Here is a 21,476-nt window from a genome sequence, read left to right on the forward strand (position 1 = left end):
TTAAAGTGGGGAAAAAAAATAATCAGGTAATTCTGGGGAATATTTCATGAAGCCATGGAGCTGAAGACCTTTGATGTAGATGAAAGCACAGAAACTTCAGTTACAACTAGTAGAGGGAGCAGCACTTTAAAGACCTCTCTGCTTCTAAATTACCACTTGGAAAAAAAAAAAACTTTTTAAAAGTATTATCCTTTTTTTTTCATGTTGCCTGCTGCTTTCCCAACTTTATTATGTTGTAACCTGAAATAAGTAGAAATTGCATGCATTGTGAATTCCTTACACGTGCCAGCTGATGAAATCAGAGGGTGCTCACACAGACATGCCGAGCAATGATACTCAGAGTCGGTGGGACAGAGAGATTGTGGGTGGTTGTGGTGCAGGCATTTTAATGCAGGTAATTACTGCCAGGAGGAAGGGTTTTTAAGAGAAAAAAAAAAAAATCATTCAGTGACTTTCCTGTAGGATTACAGATGCTCAGTTCCCATTGCAGCCAGCTCTGCTTATAAACACTGGACCTAACCACGCTCCTGGAGAACTGACAGCCAGGCTGGGAATCTCCAGGGAGCAGCTTTTCTGTGAGAATGTTTTGTCTCTTCACTTATATCAGAAATGACATGAAAGCAGACCATTTTTTGGAGTTTGCCACTGCTGCTCGCAACAAGGAAGTACAAAAGTGCACTAGACCAGTTTTTCGGGAATTTTTTGAGAGGGTCGGGTTTTTCTTATCTCTGAATGAATGAAATTTGATTTGCGCTTTGGGTGAAAAGTTCAGGTCAGCACCACCTGAAATGGCACACAGAGGGCATCCCTGCCGTTTGATGTCAGAAGTGGTCGTTTCTGGGGCGGTTCAGAGCAGACTTCAGAGCTCAGAAACACCCCACCATCCCCACGGCCACTCCTGCATGCCCTGGCTAGCTGCACCGACTAGCCTCCTCCTAACTTAGGCTCATCAGGTGGGTGTCTGCTGTGTTCTTCCTCCTTTCTGGCAGAGCTTTGAGAGATTCAGGCGTCTCTCTCAAAGCAGAGGGGGGTTTTCCTGATGTTAAGATCTAGGGCACGTCTTTTTTTCCCTCCCTAGGTGCGATGAGATACCTCCATCTAGTGGACTGTCTGTGCAGTAGGGAGAATAAATGGGAACCGGTGATCATGGTACAATTCTGCTGGCTGTTCATGACAGCCATCAAGGAGCTGGACTATTTATCAACCATGGCATGGCATAATCTCTCAGAAATCATCTGCAGAGGCATATGGGGGTAGTTTTAGCACTTCAGTTGGTAAAGTTAGGGACATAAACAGGGTCATTTGTCTGACATACTAATATACATGTAACGTGTATTAAAATAGTGACAGCTGCCAGCATCTAGAAAAGCTAGTTGTTCTTCAGTTTTTGAGCTGTAGGATTGGAAACATTTTTTTTTTTGATTCGTCACAGCTGTTTTCTAGTTGTTTTCTGTATTCTTTCTAGCTGTAAAAGAAAGTGGAGTTGAAAATTTAAAATAAGAGAGCTCACCCTCACACAACCTTTCCTGCCTGTTTGTAATAGTCCAGACAATATACTTTCTTTAACTGATTGCTTATTGAAGAGGCAGGATTTTCTGAATTTTCTGGCCACGTTTGATAATAGCGTTTATTAGTAATAGCATAATTTAGTGAACAAATCTTTTTCTTTTCTTTTCTTTTTTTTCAGAGAGGGAATCCAAGAATTTTCTAAGCAGTCCAGAAGTAGAAAAAAAGAATGCTTGTTAGGACCAGTAGGAGTTACATATCAGGGAATTTGGTACTGAGAACCAAATACAAATTGCTAAATCCCAAATCATTGCATCCTGATAAATGTTTGTTAAAGCTGTGAGTTGTATGCAGCAACATGCACTGTCTAAAGGACGATACCATGTCCCACTGTACACGTGTATGACAAAAATTGATGCTGAGCCTGTGGAGCACTGCCATAAGGTGGTCCTGCATGGACTCCTTCATATTTAAATATTGTAGAAAAATGTGTTTCTTTTTTCATATTTAAAGACTGTAGAAAAATGTGTTTCTTTTAAGTATTTAATAATGCAGCAAAGTCCTTTGCTATTTAAGGTATCTCCTCCAGGTGGCCAGGAGAGGTAACCTAGAGGATGAAGTGTGATCTTTAAGGGCAACTTAAAACTCTGTGTTGATAGGTGGCTTTTTATTGACTTGGGGTTTCAGATGGATAATGCTTGTGGAAGTCTGAATGTCGTGTTAAAATTAGCAGTGGATCTGAGTGTGTTCAATTTTGCCATTCTCCTATAAGCTCTCTCAAGGGTCTGTATTAGAATAATTGCTATGGAGACAGTTTTCAATATTTCAGTCCAAATTCAGCCGTAACCAAACCTGATTTCACTGGGTTGTTACGCCTGTTTATGCCATTACGCTCCATTTGGAAGGCTACGTTCCTAATAATTACTGAAGTAATAACGGATGCAAAGAAATATGTAGATTATCGTGGCTGAGATGCAAACAGCTTTCTCAGAAGTACACCCATGACACAGAGTGAATGCTGCTGTGAATTCCTGCCACACACGTTGCAGGTGCTGTTAGCAGTAAGAGCACTGTCTGTACAGCTGTGTCTCTCTCTCACTTTTCCTCACATCTTTTCCTGCAGGGAAGGAGACTGGTGGGAGGCCCGGTCCTTGACAACAGGCGAAACTGGTTACATTCCCAGTAATTATGTGGCTCCAGTCGATTCCATCCAAGCAGAGGAGTATGTTTTCTTTTCACTGTAAAGACCCATTAGTGCTGTATTAGAAGAAGATTTGAGGAGTTTGTTTTGATTGATTGCAGTGATTTTTCAAATGGCTCACATTATTTTTATTTCAATTCTTGACTGCACTGATAAATAATTAGGTAATTAGTAACAAAAGCAGCACAAGCTCAGTGCTTTTTCAATGTCAAAACATAGGAAGAAAACGTAAAGGAACACTGGTCTGCTTCCTTTATTCGAGTGTCAGATAATTTCAAGCTTTAAGCAAAAGACGCCCTTACGTTTCCTGAAACGATTTGCAAAAATGTTTGGAGTCAATTAGTGTGCAAACCATCTCAGAAACGGGGCACATTGGATCAACATATACCTACCTATACCTACAAAGCGTAGAACAGGACGCATAATGAGGACATATCTATGCAAAGAATGGAGTGATGTGTGTATCCATGTTATTTCCAGTGTCTGAGTTACATTGGAGTAGCTTATGTGTCTGAGCAGGTAGAGCATGGCAGTGCCACAAAGCATGGCTTGTGGGCATCTGTACATTTTCTGAATCAGCTCTGCAAAAGGCCATGGACTCTACTGTTGAGCTACTACAGTTTGTACCTTAGTTTACATTTTGCTGTAGTTCATTGGCATTTTTCTGATAACTCAGTTATAAGGACACAGACATCATCTGGAATGGCTCTGTCTTGATTGCTTGTGAAATCAAAAAATATATATTAATTGCTGCCGGAAAGAAAAAGGTATTGAAATTATAAAAGCTTTATAAAACCACAGTAAAGTGGTTGCATCTGGTCCTTCTACTGAGGTTTCATAGCTGTGCCGGAGCAAAAAATGTTGAATACTAATCTGTCGCTATATAAGTCAAATATATAGTTTATTGAAATATCTGTAAAAACACTGCTTTTCAGCAGCAGTGCATTTTTCTGCCCTCTTTCTTGCCTACTCCTTCCCATTCCAAGTCTTGCTTACAGTTTGTTCAAATCTGGCCTTTTCTGTGAGACACCAAACAAGCATTCTCAGCGTCTACTGATTATAAGCTTAATGCACAGGTTACAGTACAAAATATACAATATCTGCTTCACAGATCTGTCACATTACTTCCATGCCACAATAAAAGAGACATAGTATGACAATAGTGGTTGAATATACTTGACTAATCGTAGTTTTCACAAATTGTCTACCATGTCTGAGCTCTGTGGCACTATCCAGTAATCCTACATAGCATTTTTCTTACTGTTTCTGATGTTTCCTTAAGGTGGTACTTTGGCAAACTTGGCCGAAAAGATGCTGAGAGGCAGCTGTTGTCGTTTGGAAACCCAAGAGGTACCTTCCTGATCCGGGAAAGTGAAACTACCAAAGGTATGCTGGCCAAAGCTTTTCTGACTACAAATGAGAAGACGTGAGAAAAAATCACGCTAAGTTTGTAAAATACTGTTTTCAGTGCTATGAAGGCAGAGAAAAGTGTCGTGTTGCATGTGTGTGTGCTAGGGAATTAGATGGAACACCCTGAGTTATGGAGTGAGTGTCTGAAGCAGAGAACAACCCAAGTGCAACCCATGCCAAGCTCAGCCCGTGGCATCTGCAGTTCAAGTCGTGCTCAGGCAGGGTGCTCTGCTCTGCTGCCACACTCTGAACATTGTGCTGTCTCTCTGAATGTGTTGAGGTTAGCACCACTGCAGTGGAGCTGGGTGGAGTCGGGCCCCTCAGAACAGTACTGTGGGGCTGACAGAGACAGAGCTGGCTAGCTTACTGGGAGTAGGTGCCGGGAATCTGCAGTGTAGTTGGGGGAAAATTACTGCTTCCTTCAGAACAAGCAGAATATCTGGATCTTCTTGGCCGCAAGATGTAAGAAGAAGTTTGTGGGGGAGGAAGATGCTGATTATTATTTTGGGAAGGTTAGGGTTGGTTTGTTTTTTTGTCTTTCCTCTCTGAAATGCTGGATCCCTGGGGAAAAAATAGTTTTAAATTCATAGACTAACAATGAGAAAACTTTAAAGTACTTATAATGAATACATTCAGAAAGTATTCAGCTGTATACATTCTGTTGAAATCAAGTGGAAGGATGTATTCTCCTCCTCCCCTGTAAAAATACTGGAGGCATTCCAGTTTTCCCGTTGGGTGCTATCATTGCTTCTACATTTAGTTCGTGAGGCCTGTCAACATCTTCTTCAAAGCTTCGTATGTATGGAAAGATCTTTCTAACTCATACAGCTGTTGAGGAGAAAACATGCAACTAACTGAAAACAAACTTGGCCATTTCTCAACTAACCAGCAATCTGAAACAATAGCTCTGGGAAGTCACTGGAATTAAGTTCTGAAGTCTAATGATGGTTCATGTAATTAAAGCACTGAGTTGTCAGTGCTTTGATCAGAGTACACTCTGTCAGCTCGTGTTAGCATGCAAAGTGGTTGGAGTCATGGCTGGAATAAGGACTTAAAGAAGCACCACTTCTCCCTTCTCTGTCTGAGCTACCTTCAGGTGCTGCATTCTGCCTCCTGAATTTGTCAGTTTTAGAATTTTGCCTACTGCAGTCACAGGAATCCTCCTTCACTGTACCGACCTCAGAGGACCATTAATGATACAAAGTCCGCCTCAACATGCTGTTGTTTCAGACAGCTGATTTCCCGTCTTGCCACCCCGCAGCTTCATCATCCTTTATCTTGCAGTGAGACACTCACAAGGACCAAGATGTGCCCAGACTTGCTCTTTTTCTGCAAATAGCCTCCACCTGTCCATTTTCACCAGCAGTTGTTGCTGTGTATGTGAGAAGCAGGCAGGCTTCTTTCCACTCTGCCGAGTTTAAGAACTCTCTAATACAAGCATGCTTGGATCCTAAAAACAAACACAACATTGTTTCTCTAAACCCTGTTATCAGTTTAGTCTGTTCTGACCTTCTTTACACAGTGATAGGGGATATGTTTTGCAGGACTGTTTACGTAGCTAAGTAAGTCAGGTTTTTTACTAGAGCTTCTTGTAATTGGGGAAAATGGAGCAATCCATCCATCATGGTGGGGTTTATAGCTGCAAGCTGAATTTCTCTATATTAAGGCTTAAGGCTTCCTGCATCTTCAGGCTGAGTTTGCATCACAGCCATTGGCAAAAACAAAACATGCATGTTTTTTTGTCAGAAATGCCTGTGTCCCTTCTCATCTTTGTGGTGTGTAAATATGTTCTCAGAAGACAAAAAAGGGAGTTTGTTGTTCATGGGAAAGGAAAAATCAGCTGGGAGGACTGCATGGTGCATTATCCACTAAGCCTTCTCAAAGTGCCTTGCCCCAGCTAGTCATCTTGGGCTTGAGGCAGGAATTGTTTGGTGACCTAGAATTGTCCGGTCTGCTTTAAATAATAACAATAATAAAATTAATCAAGATCATGTTAAAAGTATCATCATGGATGACTTCAGCATGAATTTAACCTCCCTTGATCATGGTCGCCTTCTCTCCTTACTTCCAAAATAAATCAGTCAGAGCTGGCTTTTCATTTCTTTCAATGCCTCACTACCAAGGTACTTCATCAGCTCTTGTCTGGATAATCCTTCACCTGGTTTCAATCTCCACCCTCCAATGCTGTCTGGTTTTAGGTTCGTTTTTTAAAAAATTCATTAGAATGATATATTGTAATGCCATATTTCTACCCAAATTTTTATTATGTGTATCTTTTATATTTCAATCTATCAGCAGATAATAATGAGTAGTCTAAATAATCAACAGCCTAAATAAATGAATAATAAAATCCATCTTGGTTCTTGTTTTTGTCCAGATTTGAACTAAAGCTCCAGTCCTGCAACTTGATCTGAGGTCATCGGGGGTCCACGAAGGGCCACCCGCGCAGATCTGATTGCAGACCTGGAGCCAGAGATTGTTTACATTTTCCTAAAGAATCTGAAATAGTGACCAGATAGGCAGGGAGTGTGACTAAAGAAAATACAGCTGCTGCTGTGTTTGTGGATCAAAACTCACAAATGCAGAGGTGGAAAACCCTGCCTGGAAAAATTTGAAAGTAGGCAGACAGTGTACAACCAGCAGTGCTGGTACAAGGCATGCACAAAATTAGCTTGCAAATTCCCCAAAAGCTTTGAACTCCTAGCTTAGAGAGATGTGCTTACTTAGTGGGAGAATCTCCTCAGAAAAATAACCTAAACAAACAGTATTTTTCTACACTTAGAAATAAAAACCCTGTCACTTCTCTGAGGGTGTCTGCCATTCACATAAAAGAGAATCATGTGTGTAAGTGCTGGCTCTGTTCCTCCTATTTAGAGGATAAACAACAGGGAATTTGAGAAGTCCTTGGTGTCAGGGAGTCAGGGTGGAGAAGTTTTGTTCTCCACTGCTGCTCCACTCAGTGGTGAGCCATTTACCAGTGTGACCTGTTGCAGTATAACACAGTCAGATAAATTTTAGAGTCCCGTAAAACATCCTCCTGGGGAGACGTCCAAGAAAGACATTTTATATCAGGAATCTCAACCATGTAACTGTGGGGTTTTTTAAACTATTTCATTTAGCTGGAGATGATTCTGGAGGATGTGAATCTGTCGTGTGTGTTGAAAAGTACTGTGATTTGGATCATCAGTAGTCAGCGCCATCAGACTGTAGGAATCATTCTACCTTTCAGAGTATCCAAAATTGTCTGCTGGTGGTTTTCCTTCCCTGTTCTTAGCTGAAATGGTTACCAGCGCAAGCAGCCTGGACTCCAGAAGGAGGACCTTTCTGACATCTCTGCAGCTGCCAGTTACCCTTGTATTTTTCTTCTAATGCCTGAATTATCTTTGAATAAACACAATATCCATCTAAGCCCCGAGTGAAGACATGACTTCACTGCCTTTGAGACGGCCATGTTTTTGCTCAGAAAACTGCATTGTGCTGTAAAATACGGCTTCATCTTTGAATCTATGTAGAACCAACAGATCGGTGTCACTGTATCTCGAATAGGACTGTGCTTCAAATTAAGACGCCCGAATGTGTAGGTCCCCATGTTGGTGGCCCAGCCTGTGGGAAAACTGCTGCCAAGCAGAATGTCTTGAGGCGTCTCACATGGCCCTTAACCCCTGTGTTTGGGGGCAACTGCATCTGAATCCCATCAGTAAGCTCTAGAGTTCCAGCACGGATTTGTGAAGTGAAATGTGCAATTCCTGCAGGTCTTCTGGTGTGTAGTATTAGCAGAGTACAACCTTCCCAGGACTGTGACGTACAAAGTATGCTAATTTGTTTGCTCAGTGTTTGTAAAGAAGCTTGGGGTCCATCTGGGTGACAACACTACCTGTATGTAAAGTCATTATTTCCAGTGCTTCCTATGAAAATCTTGACATTTACCACCTACTGGCATTTACCTAAAGTAGAGTATTTGCAATGTGACCTGGCACTTAAAATGGGAAAAGTTAATTTAATAACCTGAAGCACTAAATGTTAAAATCTGAGTTTTCATTTACATAGACATCCTGATTTCTTTCCAGAAAAGTATGAAAGAGACACGGTGTGAACACTAAAATTTCTGTGATAACCTACTTTAATGTGTTAGATTCTCTTGTTATTTTCAAGATACAATAGGTATTTTTGAAGCAATTTCTATTTCACTTTATAACAAGTGACCAGCAAATGAAAATTTGTGTCTAAAAGCCACTTACAATTTTTTCTTTCTCCTTTTCTTGGAACAGGTGCCTATTCCCTGTCTATTCGTGACTGGGATGATATGAAAGGAGATCATGTCAAGCATTATAAGATTCGCAAACTTGACAATGGTGGATATTATATCACAACTCGGGCACAATTTGAAACTCTTCAGCAGCTGGTTCAGCATTATTCAGGTAACTTTTCAGATAATAGGTAGCACTCTTAAGTACTTTAAAGCAAGTGTTTACTGCTGAGCTGACGGATGTGTAAGATGCCCTAAAGAGTCATTTGAGCTATGTCTCTTGCTTGTTGTAATGCATCTTCCATTATCCCTTTCCCATTACAGTTATAAATGGCTTTGAGTGCTGTTCACAGCATACAGTGTCTGAGCTTTTAAAAGCTAGCACTCTACTGAGGTAAAGGCTTTGCCTGCTCTCCCTTTTCTAAGCAAACAGAATTACTCAATTTGACTAGCACATCTGAATTCCCTCTGCATAAGCGAGTGCTAATACGTACCTTTTGCAGCACAGTATTCCTAATAAAGCAAATAGGGAATTGCATTGTGGAATTCAGTCACTTAAAGCAATGACCAAAAGGTTTGCGTATATTACCTGACTCAATTTTTCCCATTGAGTTTGTGTTCATTGTGCAGAGTATTTACATTTAAATTTTAATTGGTCTAATTTTAAAAATAAATACAGCAAGGTGGGTGTTTCTTTATGCATACTGTGTCCACCCACCAGGCTCTTTTTTTTTTTCTTTCTAAATTCCTGTGATTAAAATGTAACATGAACTATTCAACCCAAAAGTGCATCCTGCTGTCACTGGGGACTGGTATACAATAGTTACAACTAAAAAAACCCCAGACCTCTGCATAAGACCACTGGTTTTTATGTAGAAGATTGCCATGCTTCTCAGCATGGGCATTTTCAAAGCAGAAGTTTGAATTTTAAATTATTCTTTTTATTTTTTCCTCACTTTAGCTTTTCGTAATATTAGCAAGTGACCCCAAATGCTCGCTGCTCAAAAACTTTTCATAAATTTTACTGGGAAATCAACTTCTTTGTGGGGTGTTTTTTTCCGTATTCTTTGTATTCTGTCTGCTGTATTCTTATGCTATTCATACTAGACATCTGGCTGTCTTCTCCGCCCAGTTTCTCGTGGGTGTATGCTGCCTGGGAGAATTTCTAGCTGTTTCTGGTGACTCTGCATTAAACTAAGCTAAATAATGTATAGAAACTCACATCTAAGCATGATAATTTTCAAACTCCTTATATCAACTGGTATATATCAACTTTTAGTTATCTGTGGTCAAAATATTTGGGTTGCGTATATCCCATGCACAGATGCAGAGACACATGTATCTCTGGACAAATATGGAAAAAGTCATTTCCTTGCAACACAGAGACACGATTGGTGAGATCCAGGCAGGGTAGCTCAGGAGTGCATGGTGCAGACCCATCCCACAGAGGTTTCACCTGCAGTCTCCCATGCCCAGGTAACCTAAGCCCAGCCCCAAATGACTCAAAACATAAGCACTGCCTCTAACTACCTGCTCAGCACTCTGGATTCAGGGAGATAGGTTTGTGACTAACTAGATTTACTTCTGGAAAGAACTCAGCAATGCCCAAATGGCTCTGTAAAGATCAGCATGGTTCCTGAAGAACCACTGCAGTGTCCATAGGTCAGTGCCTCCAGCCTTCATCCCATCGCTGTCCAGTCCTGGGTCAGGAGTTGAAAGTACCAAGTGTAGCTTTGCACAGGCACAGCCCAGGTATCCCTACGCTGCACTCCCATCACATTGCCGAGTACCCCTGTTATCCAGACTTATCCCAGCCCCTGCTTACCTGGATATTACCTGGATATTACCTGGATATAATTACCTGCTTCACAGATGAGATTTCCAGGCCAAAAATATTGAGACCCACAGGGTGTCCTGACATCAGGCTGAAGTCCACTAACAGCGCGCTTGGAGTCGGAGCACCATTCACCATTCCCTAACAGCAAGTCTGTCAAGAATAAGTATTGTTCTGGTGCGTGCAGCCCAGGCTTACAGGAGCACCAGCATGCCAAGTTGTTGGGTTGTTGTTGTTGTTTCAATTAAAGAAGACAAGGAGGTCTTGAAAACCTCTAGTTCTTCTCTGCAGCTATCCAAACTATAAGGAAGCTTTCCAGATACTGTCCGTATTTGGAGTAGTCCCTACCCTGATATTCCTATTGCAATTATCTTGGAATAAGATGTGCCAACTGACCAATCTTCCCCTGTTTTGTGGACTTTGCTGTCTTGCTACAGGAAGCCCAACGTTCATGTCAGGGTGTCTCTGGGGACTGACCCACCACCTCATAACAGCTGTGCTGAGGAGGTAGAGTGTGGTGTTGCAGGAACTTTGGTGCTTGCCCACCCTGTGATGCTGAAACACCTTCCCAGAAAGAAATCTTTCTCAGCAGAATAAGGATTGTATTTGAGACTAAAAAACAGTAGCAGTTCCCCACCTTGTCCTGCTCTACTGCCCCTGTTTTAAGATGCAAGCTGCTCTGCAAGCTTTGTATCATAGTCTACTTTGTGCTGCATAGTACATTACACAACATGTATGTAAATATATATATATATAAAAACCATTGTTTTTACTCTGGCTAAAATATTTTGTGACTTTTGTCACAGTTCAGTCTTCTGTGAAGCTTTGCAAGAGATAAGTGTAATGAATCTGCCCCAAATGATGCAGGACTGGCTTCATGTACTAATAAAGGTCTGTTTTAAAAATAGTGCAAGAAAAAGACTGCTAGAGGATACCCAGAAAAATACATTTTCACAGAACAGGGTATAAAAAATACCTTTTCAGAGGTCACATCAAAAAAATTGCAAAAGCTCTGCCTAATTTTCATCACTGTGATTCTCAGAAAAACTGAATCTTCCCTATGTTTCTTTTACTTAGTTCAGGAACAAATCAGCTTGTGAATTACTGACAATTTTTTAAAAGTTATACTGTACTATACTATACCAGTTACTTATGAAGTTATCTTAATGCAGCTTTGTGGGAGAAGGGAAATCCTGAGTCCACAAGAGAAACCATTGATGGTCACCTTCAATTGCAGGCGGTGGAAGCAGAAACTAAAATATTTCCTGTTCTGTCTCAGATGAATATGTTTCAGTGTTCAATTTCTAATCTTCCAGGATGCTTTGTGGTATGCAACTAACAGCTGTTGTGAGTAGCATTGTTTTTATGCTTACTGTTTTTGTTTCATGTCACACTTTTTTTTCTTTCCTCTTCTTTGCTGTTGGCTTCACTTCTGGCTCCATCAGAGAGAGCTGCAGGTCTTTGCTGCCGCTTAGTAGTCCCCTGTCATAAAGGAATGCCAAGGCTTACTGATCTGTCTGTCAAAACCAAAGATGTCTGGGAAATTCCACGAGAATCCCTACAGTTGATCAAGAGACTGGGAAATGGGCAGTTTGGGGAAGTATGGATGGGTATGGAGCAAAATAATTATTCTAAAATAGCTCTCTGTGTGGGGATTGCAAGATGGAAGGTGAAAATGTAGGACATCGTGACCCACAAGAAAAAAAGAGCAAAGCTCGAATTGTTAGGAGAAATACCTTTGGAACCACATCTTTGACCCTGGAATTATTTAATTTAATCTTCAACTTTTACTGTAATTGATGGCAAAAGAAAACTGAAATTTCATGTTTCCTTGGAAGGCTTCAATTATGACAAATTACCACCATTTTAATAATAAATCACAGCTCACATAGCAATCTGTTAATTATACCAGTGAGCCTTTTTCTGCAAGCTAATAAAAAAAGTCTTTACCTTCAGTATCCAAAAATCAGTGTTTGCAAATGAACTTTAATGCAGCACTGAAATACAAGTCACCTTCCATCTTTCTCAATGCATGCATAATTTTGGATTATAAGTGTGTTTTTTTTATTAATTTCCTCTCCTATAGAGAAAGCTGATGGTTTGTGTTTTAACTTAACTGTGATTGCTACGAATAATACCCCACAAACTGTTGGATTGGCTAAAGATGCATGGGAAGTTGCACGTGATTCATTATTTCTGGAACAGAAGCTTGGTCAGGGCTGTTTCGCTGAAGTGTGGCGTGGTAAGGCAGAGAATATATTTTGCTTTGGATGGATCTTTTAAGGCCCTCTTGGCTGAAATGAGCATTTCAAGTAGAGATCTTAAAGCTAAAAGATCAGAATAATACAAAATGTTAGTCTATGTCACCTCAAACAGACATACATACAGTAATCCCTATGGAAACTTAGTTTCATTTACACACACTGATACGAGAGTTTAGGGCTTTCAACTTCATTAATTGCATTGAGTTTATTTGAGTGACTACACAGTTGTCAGATTTTAAAATAGAAATGATGCTAAACTTTTAAAGCAGAATGGCTAACCAGAAATTAACCTGTTAAACAGACATTTTTCTTTCCTCATTTGCTTTAGCACTGGTGGGGTCAGACCCTGAAAATGCTTCCATCCCCTCCCCCAGACTTAAAACAAAGTATCAGCAAGCTAATATTGTCAAGCTAGCTTTCCCATGCATCCACTTCATTAATTCTGTTTTGAAATTTGTATCTGCAGCAGAATCCTGTAACTCAATATGGAGACCAGGGACAATAGAGTCAAGACTTGCCCAGCCCAGCTGAACCCACACTTTGAAGTCCAGAAATACTGACATTTTCCAAATCCACTGACATTGTTTTCTGCCCACTTGCTAGCTTTACTTACTACTCCCTTTCTATGGGCCTCATTCTTTTAATGACTACAGAACAATAGCAATTAAAAATATATATAAATCTTAGAATAGCCATAGCATTGAAACACAATGTAGTGGCCATTTAATAAGAGGTGGGCTCAATTTTGGTGCCAAACTGCATTCTGTGTAGCCTCTTTAAAATGTCTGATTCAAATAAAGAATCACCATATGTTGTTTCTTTACTTCATAGTCATTTGGTGGAGTGCTTTGGTCGTTCTTTTTGTTGCAGCAACACAAAGAATGTAAAACCAAAATAACCAGTGGGTTCTCCTGGGCTCTTGCAGCTGTTTTCCGTTGAAAGACTACAGCAAGGAGCATGGCAGCAAGTCTCTGAAATTTGTAGAATGTGTTTGAGCTATTACCAAAAAAAAAGAAAGATAAAAACAAACTGCGTTTTATATTAGCATCCCTATATAACTGCAGTTTCACCTTCTTGTTTTCCATCTTGAATGCACGTGAGAGTTTCAAGTTGATGTTAATAGTTAGTGGTCAGCTTTTTGTGCCATGGATCTTAAACTGTTACAATAAGCTAAAGTAGCAAATGCAATTTAAAAAAAAAATCAGCTATGGGAAATAAAGTGCCAGGTGCCAGTACCAAATACCTGTCAGAAGTGGAGAAAATATTATTACAATTGTGACATTATTTTTCCTAATGTAAAGTAAAAATGTTAATAGCCCTGAAGCGTTACCAAATTGGAATAGATTAACACAGTAAAAAAAGAATAAAAAAGACATTAAGTAGTAACTAACTACCTGCAGGAGGAGTTCAGAAGGAGGGCTCCACTAATGAAAGTTATTTAATTATCCATGAGGTATAAAAATACCAAAACACAACAAGAAAATTTAACAATTCGGTTGAAATCTGGATGAGAGAATAAGTTAACCTTTTTGTCTGATTTTCTTTTTTTAACCACAGGAAAAATCCTAGTTTATTAATGTCAGTGACAAAAACCCTGGTGTCCGTGAGGCTCGGGTTCTGCCCCAGTTTGTATAACTGGTGGTCCTTCTGCGAGTGACTGGGACCAAAGCGCTCTGCGGGTCCGTGTCTCAGTGGCTCTATATGGGACACGCTCCCTTTCACCCATCCCAAGAGGTTTTGGCCACTCTGCTTGAAATTAGAAGGGCATCCATTAGAAGCTGCATCCTTCCCAGCTTGCACGTTAGTGCCACTGAAGTGGAGCCCTGCTTCGGCTGTGCGTTGGAGAACTGGGTGAAACCAAGAGCTCAGGAGCCTGCCGTAGGTGCTCGGGACATTACTGCAGCACCAGCAGTGGTCACAGCACCTGGCACTGAGCTGGCAGAAGAAAACCAAGGCGCAGCGGAAACCAAACTCACACTGCACACTTCTGGCTAATATACACCTCAAGCCCTCCTCAAACAGCCTGTAGCTGCATGAGCAGTCCTGGAAGCAACAGGCAGCATTCGCAGTGGCTCCCCCACCGCTTCTCCCCTGCCCCGGACGAGGCGAGATGGCAGCTGGGAGCTGACTGCTCACACAAAAAGCGACCCACTTCATTTATGCCCTGGCAGGCTGCAAAAGCTCACAGTGAAGTTATTTTGGCTTAGCCAGTTCCTGCACAGTGGCTGAGCCACGGTAACTGATTGTCAATGTGCTTCTCACAAATACATACTAGGCGTTACCCTTTTTGTTGACACCTTAATTTATAGAAGCTAGATTTGAGCCTCAATCTTCAACGTACTTTGTAGGTCTTCTGCTATTTTCATGCTCATGTGCAGCAGCGTAGATTTTTCCCGATACAATTTACATCTGAAGTCACACAGTATTGCTCTCCCACCTTGTTAAAACGCAGCTCCCTGTCAACAGATCACACACTGTATGGGATCTTTGGGATCTCAATCAGAAGAATGGCACGGCTGCACTCTACAGTCAATGAGTGCTCTACAGAGAGACGATGGGGAGAGCGTGGACTGCTTGTAGCTGCATAAAAAATATTTTTTTAGTTATTTTAAAAGTAACTTTAAAAAAAAAAAAAGCATTTACCATTGCTTCCATTGCATTTGGCTCCTCTTTACTGTAGGACCATAGCAGTGAATTTATCGGTAAAGACAGTCAAGAATTTTTCTGAACACCCGTAGTTCTGTGTGTGTCTGACAACTCCACAACGCTGTATGAAAACACACAGCTGAGATGTTTTCGTCTGGACTTCTGCCAGCTCACAGAGCAAGCTGCTGGGGATCCTGCGCTTCCAGGGCTGGTGGCTTCAGCCCTCGCTGCAGGCTGCTGGTAGCTCAGGGCTCCCACTCAGCTCCACGGCAGCCCAGCCTCTGAAGCAGGGTTCTGGGAAACCTGCCCCGGGGACAACCAGAAGGCACTAGGGAAGTGATATTTCTGCCCGCTTTCATTTTCTGCGCTTTCCCTTCCCCTGCGCCCCAGAGAAGCTTGTTAACGTAGGTAGCTGTTTATTTTTTCCTTTCCGGTCCTCCCTGCCCTCCTTGCAAATTCCCAAGTGCCACCCCACCTCTTGTGGGAAGCCCTGAGTCAGCCTTCCCCGGCTCTCCCCAGGTCCTCGTGCAGGCTTTTGGGGTCCAGAGCCAGGTGCCTGCCTTTCCTTTCCCTGCACCCCAGCACCCCAGGGCCCTTTTGGCTCTCCCCATCCTGGGGCCGGTGCAGGCACAAGGATGCCCCAGCCCCTCAGGAGCAGCGCTGGCACATCCTCAGCCCCTCTGCCCCACTGTGAGGGTTGGTAGATCGTGACGGTGGACCATGTCAGTCCTAACCACAAGCAGAGAACAAGGTGAGGTGGGCAGGAACCTCCTCATTTTCAGCCAGCAGCTGCCGGGCTTCCAGGGGCGAGGAGGGGAAGGGAAAAGACACATTTCGTTCTGGAGACAGGCCCATGTTTGTGAAATGAAATCGATTCCGAATTTGTTCCTTGGGAATTTTTCTTATATATTTTTTTCCTCTGACTCAGAAGAAAAACAAAATGTCAAAATGTCTTGCAAATGGAAAGTTCTGGGTTTAACCAGTTCTGTTATCCAAAATCTGTGACTGGAGCTGCGTTGTTGTCTGGAGTCATTACTTATTAGCAGGGAAATACATAAAGATGGATTTCAGCAGTCCTGCATTTTTTACTCAGAGGAGGTTTCCGTGGACATCACTGGAAGCGTTGTCTGAGTAAGACAAGAGAGATCACACCCCAGTGCCAATGGGAGTATTATTTTTTTGGTATAATAGAAAAAGACTAAAACATGAGGGAGGCGTGGGAGGAATGTAAATGAAAAGGCAAAATGTGAAACCACTCTTAAAAAAACAGTATTGTGTCCTTGCTAGTTTACTCCTCCGTTTTATGTATCAGTCAGAAAAAGGAGCAGAAAATGTTTAATCTAACTAAATGTCTGTGCTTGTAGGTACGTGGAATGGAAATACTAAAGTGGCTATCAAGACTCTGAAGCCTGGCACTATGTCTCCAGAGTCATTCCTGGAGGAAGCCCAAATCATGAAGAAGCTAAAACATGACAAACTGGTCCAGCTTTACGCCGTGGTATCTGAAGAACCTATCTACATTGTCACAGAGTACATGAGCAAAGGTGAAGCCAGAGCTGCTGCCCTTGATAACAGTATTTTTTCTTTGTCGAAGCTCAGAGGAAGTCTCTGAGTCTCATACAGAGTCATCCAACTCTTAATGGGGCCCAAAAACTAAAATCCCCTAGATGTACAAGCAAGAAACACATAAAGAAAGTTTGCATGAGGTGGAGAAGCGAGAAGCCAGTGCATCTTAAGTGTTTCCAACTGCATCATTTTAATATATGATTTGCACATATGATTCTTTCCTCTTTTCTTTTCCCTATTCTTTCCCCTTTCCTTTCTCCTTCTCCCTTCTCTTTTTCTTTAAGCTACCTAACTGGTAACAATGTAGTAAAATGAGAAAAGAAAAACTTTTAGCTCCATCAGATCTCCAGCAGGGGTGCTGAGAGTAGAGCAAAAAAATCTGCCTGTTTTGGAAAAGCAAAGGAACCAAATAGGAAACATAAGTTCTCACAGGGAAGTTTCATTGTACATTGGAGGATACACTCTGAATTTTTCAGTACATTTTTTCAGCCTATTTGGAGTTGATTTTTATTTTCCTGGCAGGTGCCTGCCCACCTCCCTGCTCAGAGGCATCCAAGCACTGACTAACTCACACTTTAATCATATGTCTTAGTGACAAGCATGTGCTTTTTCCCATTAAAAGAAAAAAAAAAGAAAAAGAAAGAAAAGAACAACTTCTCAAAAGCCTTTTGAAATGTGTGGTTTATTTTGGCTTAGTTTACTATTTTTTACTGTACCATTTTACGTCTTTGTTTCTGAGGTTGAGGCTGAGGATTTATCAAGGGAGAAATGCCTAATCATCTGTCTTTTCCCCTTATTTATTAAACCAATTCACTGACCTTATTTAAAGGAGACTGCTACACTTCTCCGTTTAAATAAAAGATTGGGAAGGGAGCTGTAGCATTCTATGCTATTTTTAAAAGCTACAGGGGACTTCCTTGCTTTTCGTTACAAAACGGAGTTGTGTGCATATTGCTTTTGCTAAAAGCACTTCCATTTGATCTCTGCTTGGTCTTCTCTAGTTTTGCACAGTGGTCATCTAAAATTAATGGTTCATGCTACAGCTAGTTTTTTGTTAACTACAGAAGGAAGGCTACCAATAGTGTGTTACCAGTTTCCTAAAGAAAATTAGCCTTTGTTAGTGCTAGCCCATTTGGACTTACCAGGCTCCAGGCTGACCTTTCTTTTGGAGCAGGTTGAGCTGGGATCTGACTTTTTCCATAGCTTGTGTGGCTTGGAACCAAGCTGATACTTTTCAGCGAGCTGAGGCCTTTTGAGAGCAGCAGGTATACAGTTTCAAAGAGCATTGGAAAAGTTAAGAAAGATCAGCTTTCTTAGTAATGGTCAGGAAAATTAAAAACAACTTTCTTTTTCCTGCAACTTTCTTGGGACTAGTGACATACTCTTCTGCAAGCCGACCTTAATGCAGAGTGAAACAAGTATAGTAGGAAAAAAAAACTCTTGTGTTTGTTGTTGTTTTGAAATTGTCTGCTTGAACTCAAAGTATTGTTGTCTTTAATATTACATATATTGTTGCATCTCCAACCTGATAGCCATTGTTTCCGTAACATTTCTGTATTGTGTCTACTTTGCATTTACAGGGAGTTTGCTAGATTTCTTAAAAGATGGCGAAGGAAGAGCCTTGAAGTTACCGAATTTAGTGGACATGGCAGCCCAGGTCTGTTTTCAGAGTATTGAGCATTTAGGTGCGCGTGTTGTGTAGCCCACTGATGTCCGAGTTCCTTTTAAAATGCACCCATTGTGTTTCATGCAGGTGGCTGCTGGCATGGCGTACATCGAAAGAATGAATTATATACACAGAGATCTGCGATCTGCAAACATTTTGGTGGGAAATGGCCTAATATGCAAGATTGCTGACTTTGGATTAGCAAGGCTGATTGAAGACAATGAGTATACAGCAAGACAAGGTACATACAGCAGCAAGAGTAGCACTGAGCATCATTTTTGTGACAGGGAAAGGAAGAGTAGAACATCATTTAAAAAAAGAATCTCTCTCCTGTGCTTTGGAGTTGCCTTCAGTAAATCTTGAACTCCTAGCCCAGAACTCCACTGCTGAATGCATCCCCTACAGGGGAGGTCTGATTAGTTGTTTTTGTTTCATTTTGGTCGGGTTTTAAATGAAAGATGATGAATGGAAGCAGGGGTGGGTGAAGTGACAGTAAAGATGAGATCCTCATGGTGCTGTAACAAAAAAGATACTTTACTTAGCACAGTAGAAAGCCTGACTGGGGACAGAAAAGCCTGTCAGCCAGTTCTTTAATAGGGTGCCTTCTAGTATTTACTAACCACTACCAACATTGCTATGTTATTCTTGATTTCTGTGTTTCAAACTGGTCAAAGAAATCTGTTTGAGAATAACGTCTTTATGCAATAGAGCTGTCTCTCTGAGAACTGTTAACTTTGAGAATTTAAAGTTACTTTAATAGGAAAGCCGTTTTCCAGTGCCACACAAAATGCTGGGCACCGCCGACCACTGATATGCTGTAAAAACAAATCAAAGAGTACCATAGCTTTTTGAAAAAGCATGCGTGTGTGTGTGTGTGTGTGTTCAGGCTGAGGCATGACACAGGCCCTTTGTAGTTAGTTGTTCTTTACAAGTCATGCTTAGTTGTCAGATGTTGGTCCAAGTCTGCAGAGCTACGGTTTTGTTCTCCTTCTGCTGGCAGTACGCTGGTAGTGCTTGCTCAATATGTGTCGGTAAATACCGCTCCGTCCCTTTTCAGTTCCAAAGCCAGCGAGTGTCTTACTAAACCACGTTGTATGTCATCAGAAGGTGAGGGTCGGCTGAGTACTTCATAACCCGTGTTTACCCCTTCCTATTGAGAGTTTTTTCTCTTCACCAGAAGTCCCTCTTTTAGCACAAGTTTCGCCATTAACTCTTAGGAAAGGGCTAATCTCTTTCTCTAACTTTCAAGTGCTGACAGAACGAGCCAGAGAGTTTCCAGAAAACCTTCTTGCCTGGGAGCAGAAGCTCTCCCACTGATCACACCCCTCTTAATTGCTGCCAGCAGTACCTAGTCACGGGGACGGGGAGCACAGGCTGCATCCACGCTAACAGTCGCCAACTTCACATTCAGGAGGCGAGCCCTGATTATTTCGTGGGGGCCCTTAAGGAACCTGTGGTAGGTACTAATGCAGAGCTAACCACTATTCTGTGGAGCCTGAGGGTGAGAATTGCTCCTTGCTAGCAAAATAGCCTCGTGTCATTCTCTCTAGGTTAACAACAGTGTCTGCAAGCTCTGCTCAGCAGAAAGCTGCCTTCTGGCCCTTCCCCTGTGCAAAACAAGAAGAGTTTGTCTTGAAAAAGGCAGCCAGATCCAGTCTGTAAAATGGCTTTGAAATCATTTTCTATATTATCTTCATTTTTGTCTGTTTTACTGCCATGTCTTTTGTCCCCTTTGGAAATGTCCCAGTGTATAGTTTGACAGGACTAATTATTTGTTTGAATAGACAAGTATGTAACCTACTTCTGGCCAAATCTCTTCAAGCTCATGATCCTTAGGAAATCCTCTGATGACCTGGTTGCTTCCTGGTTTAAATATCTTAGAATAGTTGTGCCCTCTTGACGTGTTAAAAATCCATAAAAACCTGACTGACTGATGTTGAGGAAAAGCTCAGATTTTATAAAACAATAAAAGTTATTGGGTTTGGGGTGGGAAAGCTTTGAACTGCAGAAAGTGAAATGGCAGGACTGACAGGGGGAGGGCGCATGGTCATAGGTATGTCCTGCCCATGGAAATCACTTGTATTGTGGAAAAAGTGGCTGGGAAAGGGGGAATGGCTTGGCCTTTAGCCTGTACCACTGATGCTCAGGACACCAAGCCAGGTAGGCAGCCAGGGTTGAGCCTAGGAAGTCCAATTTATTGAGGAAGAAAGACTTCTAATACGCTACTGGAACTTTTCTCCAAGTGCGATTCAGTCCTGTTTTGTTTTGTTCAGCTTCGGTGGCGACCGCAGTATCAGAAGGAAATGGTCGCCTGTGCTCGTTTCCCATGACCTATTACTTCGGCCTCCGAGGGGATGCATCTGGGGGCCGCCGTGTTTATCCAGCCAGCTTCTGCCGCGGTGGGAGTTTTGACACGGGAGGAGAGCCCGGCTGAGGGAAGGGGGTGGGGAGCGCTGCAGACCGGCAGCTCCTGTGGGAGAGAGGAAATGTTTTGCCTCCTGAAATCTGCAGATTAAAGCCTTTGGCCACTCTCTCCTCAGCAGTTTTGCTTCTCAGGGCTTAAGTGTGTTCGTAGGGAGCTTCTTGTCAGCCTGAGGAAGAGGTGGTTTTCTCCAGCCTCGCTTGATCTCCTGCTCCCTTCCCCCACTGTCACTTTTGTCTCCGATTAAATATTTTGAAAGGAAACAGATGGGGATGCTTTGAGCCCCGGCGGGTTAGAGTGCGGGATTCCTGAACCTGTGTGGGTATTACTCAGCCTGGTGGTAACGTTTTACCGACCGGCTTATTTTCTTTTTGGTTTGAACAAAGGAGGCCCGGCCGCTCCTGATTTATGAGAGGTAAATAAAAAGCGGTTCGTTGTCTGCGCTGCCGTTTCTCAGCAATCGTCAGGAAGGAAAGAGATGGTCACACCGCTGATGATTTAAAGTGTGTGACTAGCAGCCGTACACCGCCATTAAATAATACCCCCCCAAAAAAAAAAAGTTCTTGGCTCGTAATGAACATTTGGCTCCTCTTGCTCTGAGAGGAAGTGAGTAATCAAAGGGGAAAAACATGCCTATTAAAGTGACGCCCATTTGAAAGGCTGCAGTGGAGAACTGTGTTGCTGCAGCCTGCACCGTCACGGCTTGCTTCTTCTG

The 21,476-nt window shown here is 42.0% G+C and overlaps 1 protein-coding gene across 7 annotated transcripts in view; it reads left to right on the plus strand.

The window, feature by feature from the left end:
* Positions 1-21,476, plus strand: part of FYN (FYN proto-oncogene, Src family tyrosine kinase) — a 133,558-nt gene that overhangs the window by 96,680 nt on the left and 15,402 nt on the right. For 5 of the 7 annotated variants that reach the window (XM_066994412.1, XM_066994410.1, XM_066994411.1 and 2 more), the window contains 7 exons: positions 2,630-2,728; positions 3,990-4,093; positions 8,386-8,535; positions 11,643-11,807; positions 16,472-16,651; positions 18,254-18,330; positions 18,427-18,580. In XM_066994412.1, the coding sequence (XP_066850513.1) occupies positions 2,630-2,728; positions 3,990-4,093; positions 8,386-8,535; positions 11,643-11,807; positions 16,472-16,651; positions 18,254-18,330; positions 18,427-18,580 (929 nt within the window). Of the gene's footprint in view, positions 1-2,629; positions 2,729-3,989; positions 4,094-8,385; positions 8,536-11,642; positions 11,808-12,283; positions 12,440-16,471; positions 16,652-18,253; positions 18,331-18,426; positions 18,581-21,476 lie in introns of all 7 variants that reach the window. The other 2 variants (XM_066994414.1, XM_066994415.1) reach the window with 2 other exon arrangements.

The sequence above is a fragment of the Anser cygnoides genome, chromosome 3 (genome assembly GCF_040182565.1).
Source record: "Anser cygnoides isolate HZ-2024a breed goose chromosome 3, Taihu_goose_T2T_genome, whole genome shotgun sequence".
Lineage (NCBI taxonomy): Eukaryota > Metazoa > Chordata > Aves > Anseriformes > Anatidae > Anser > Anser cygnoides.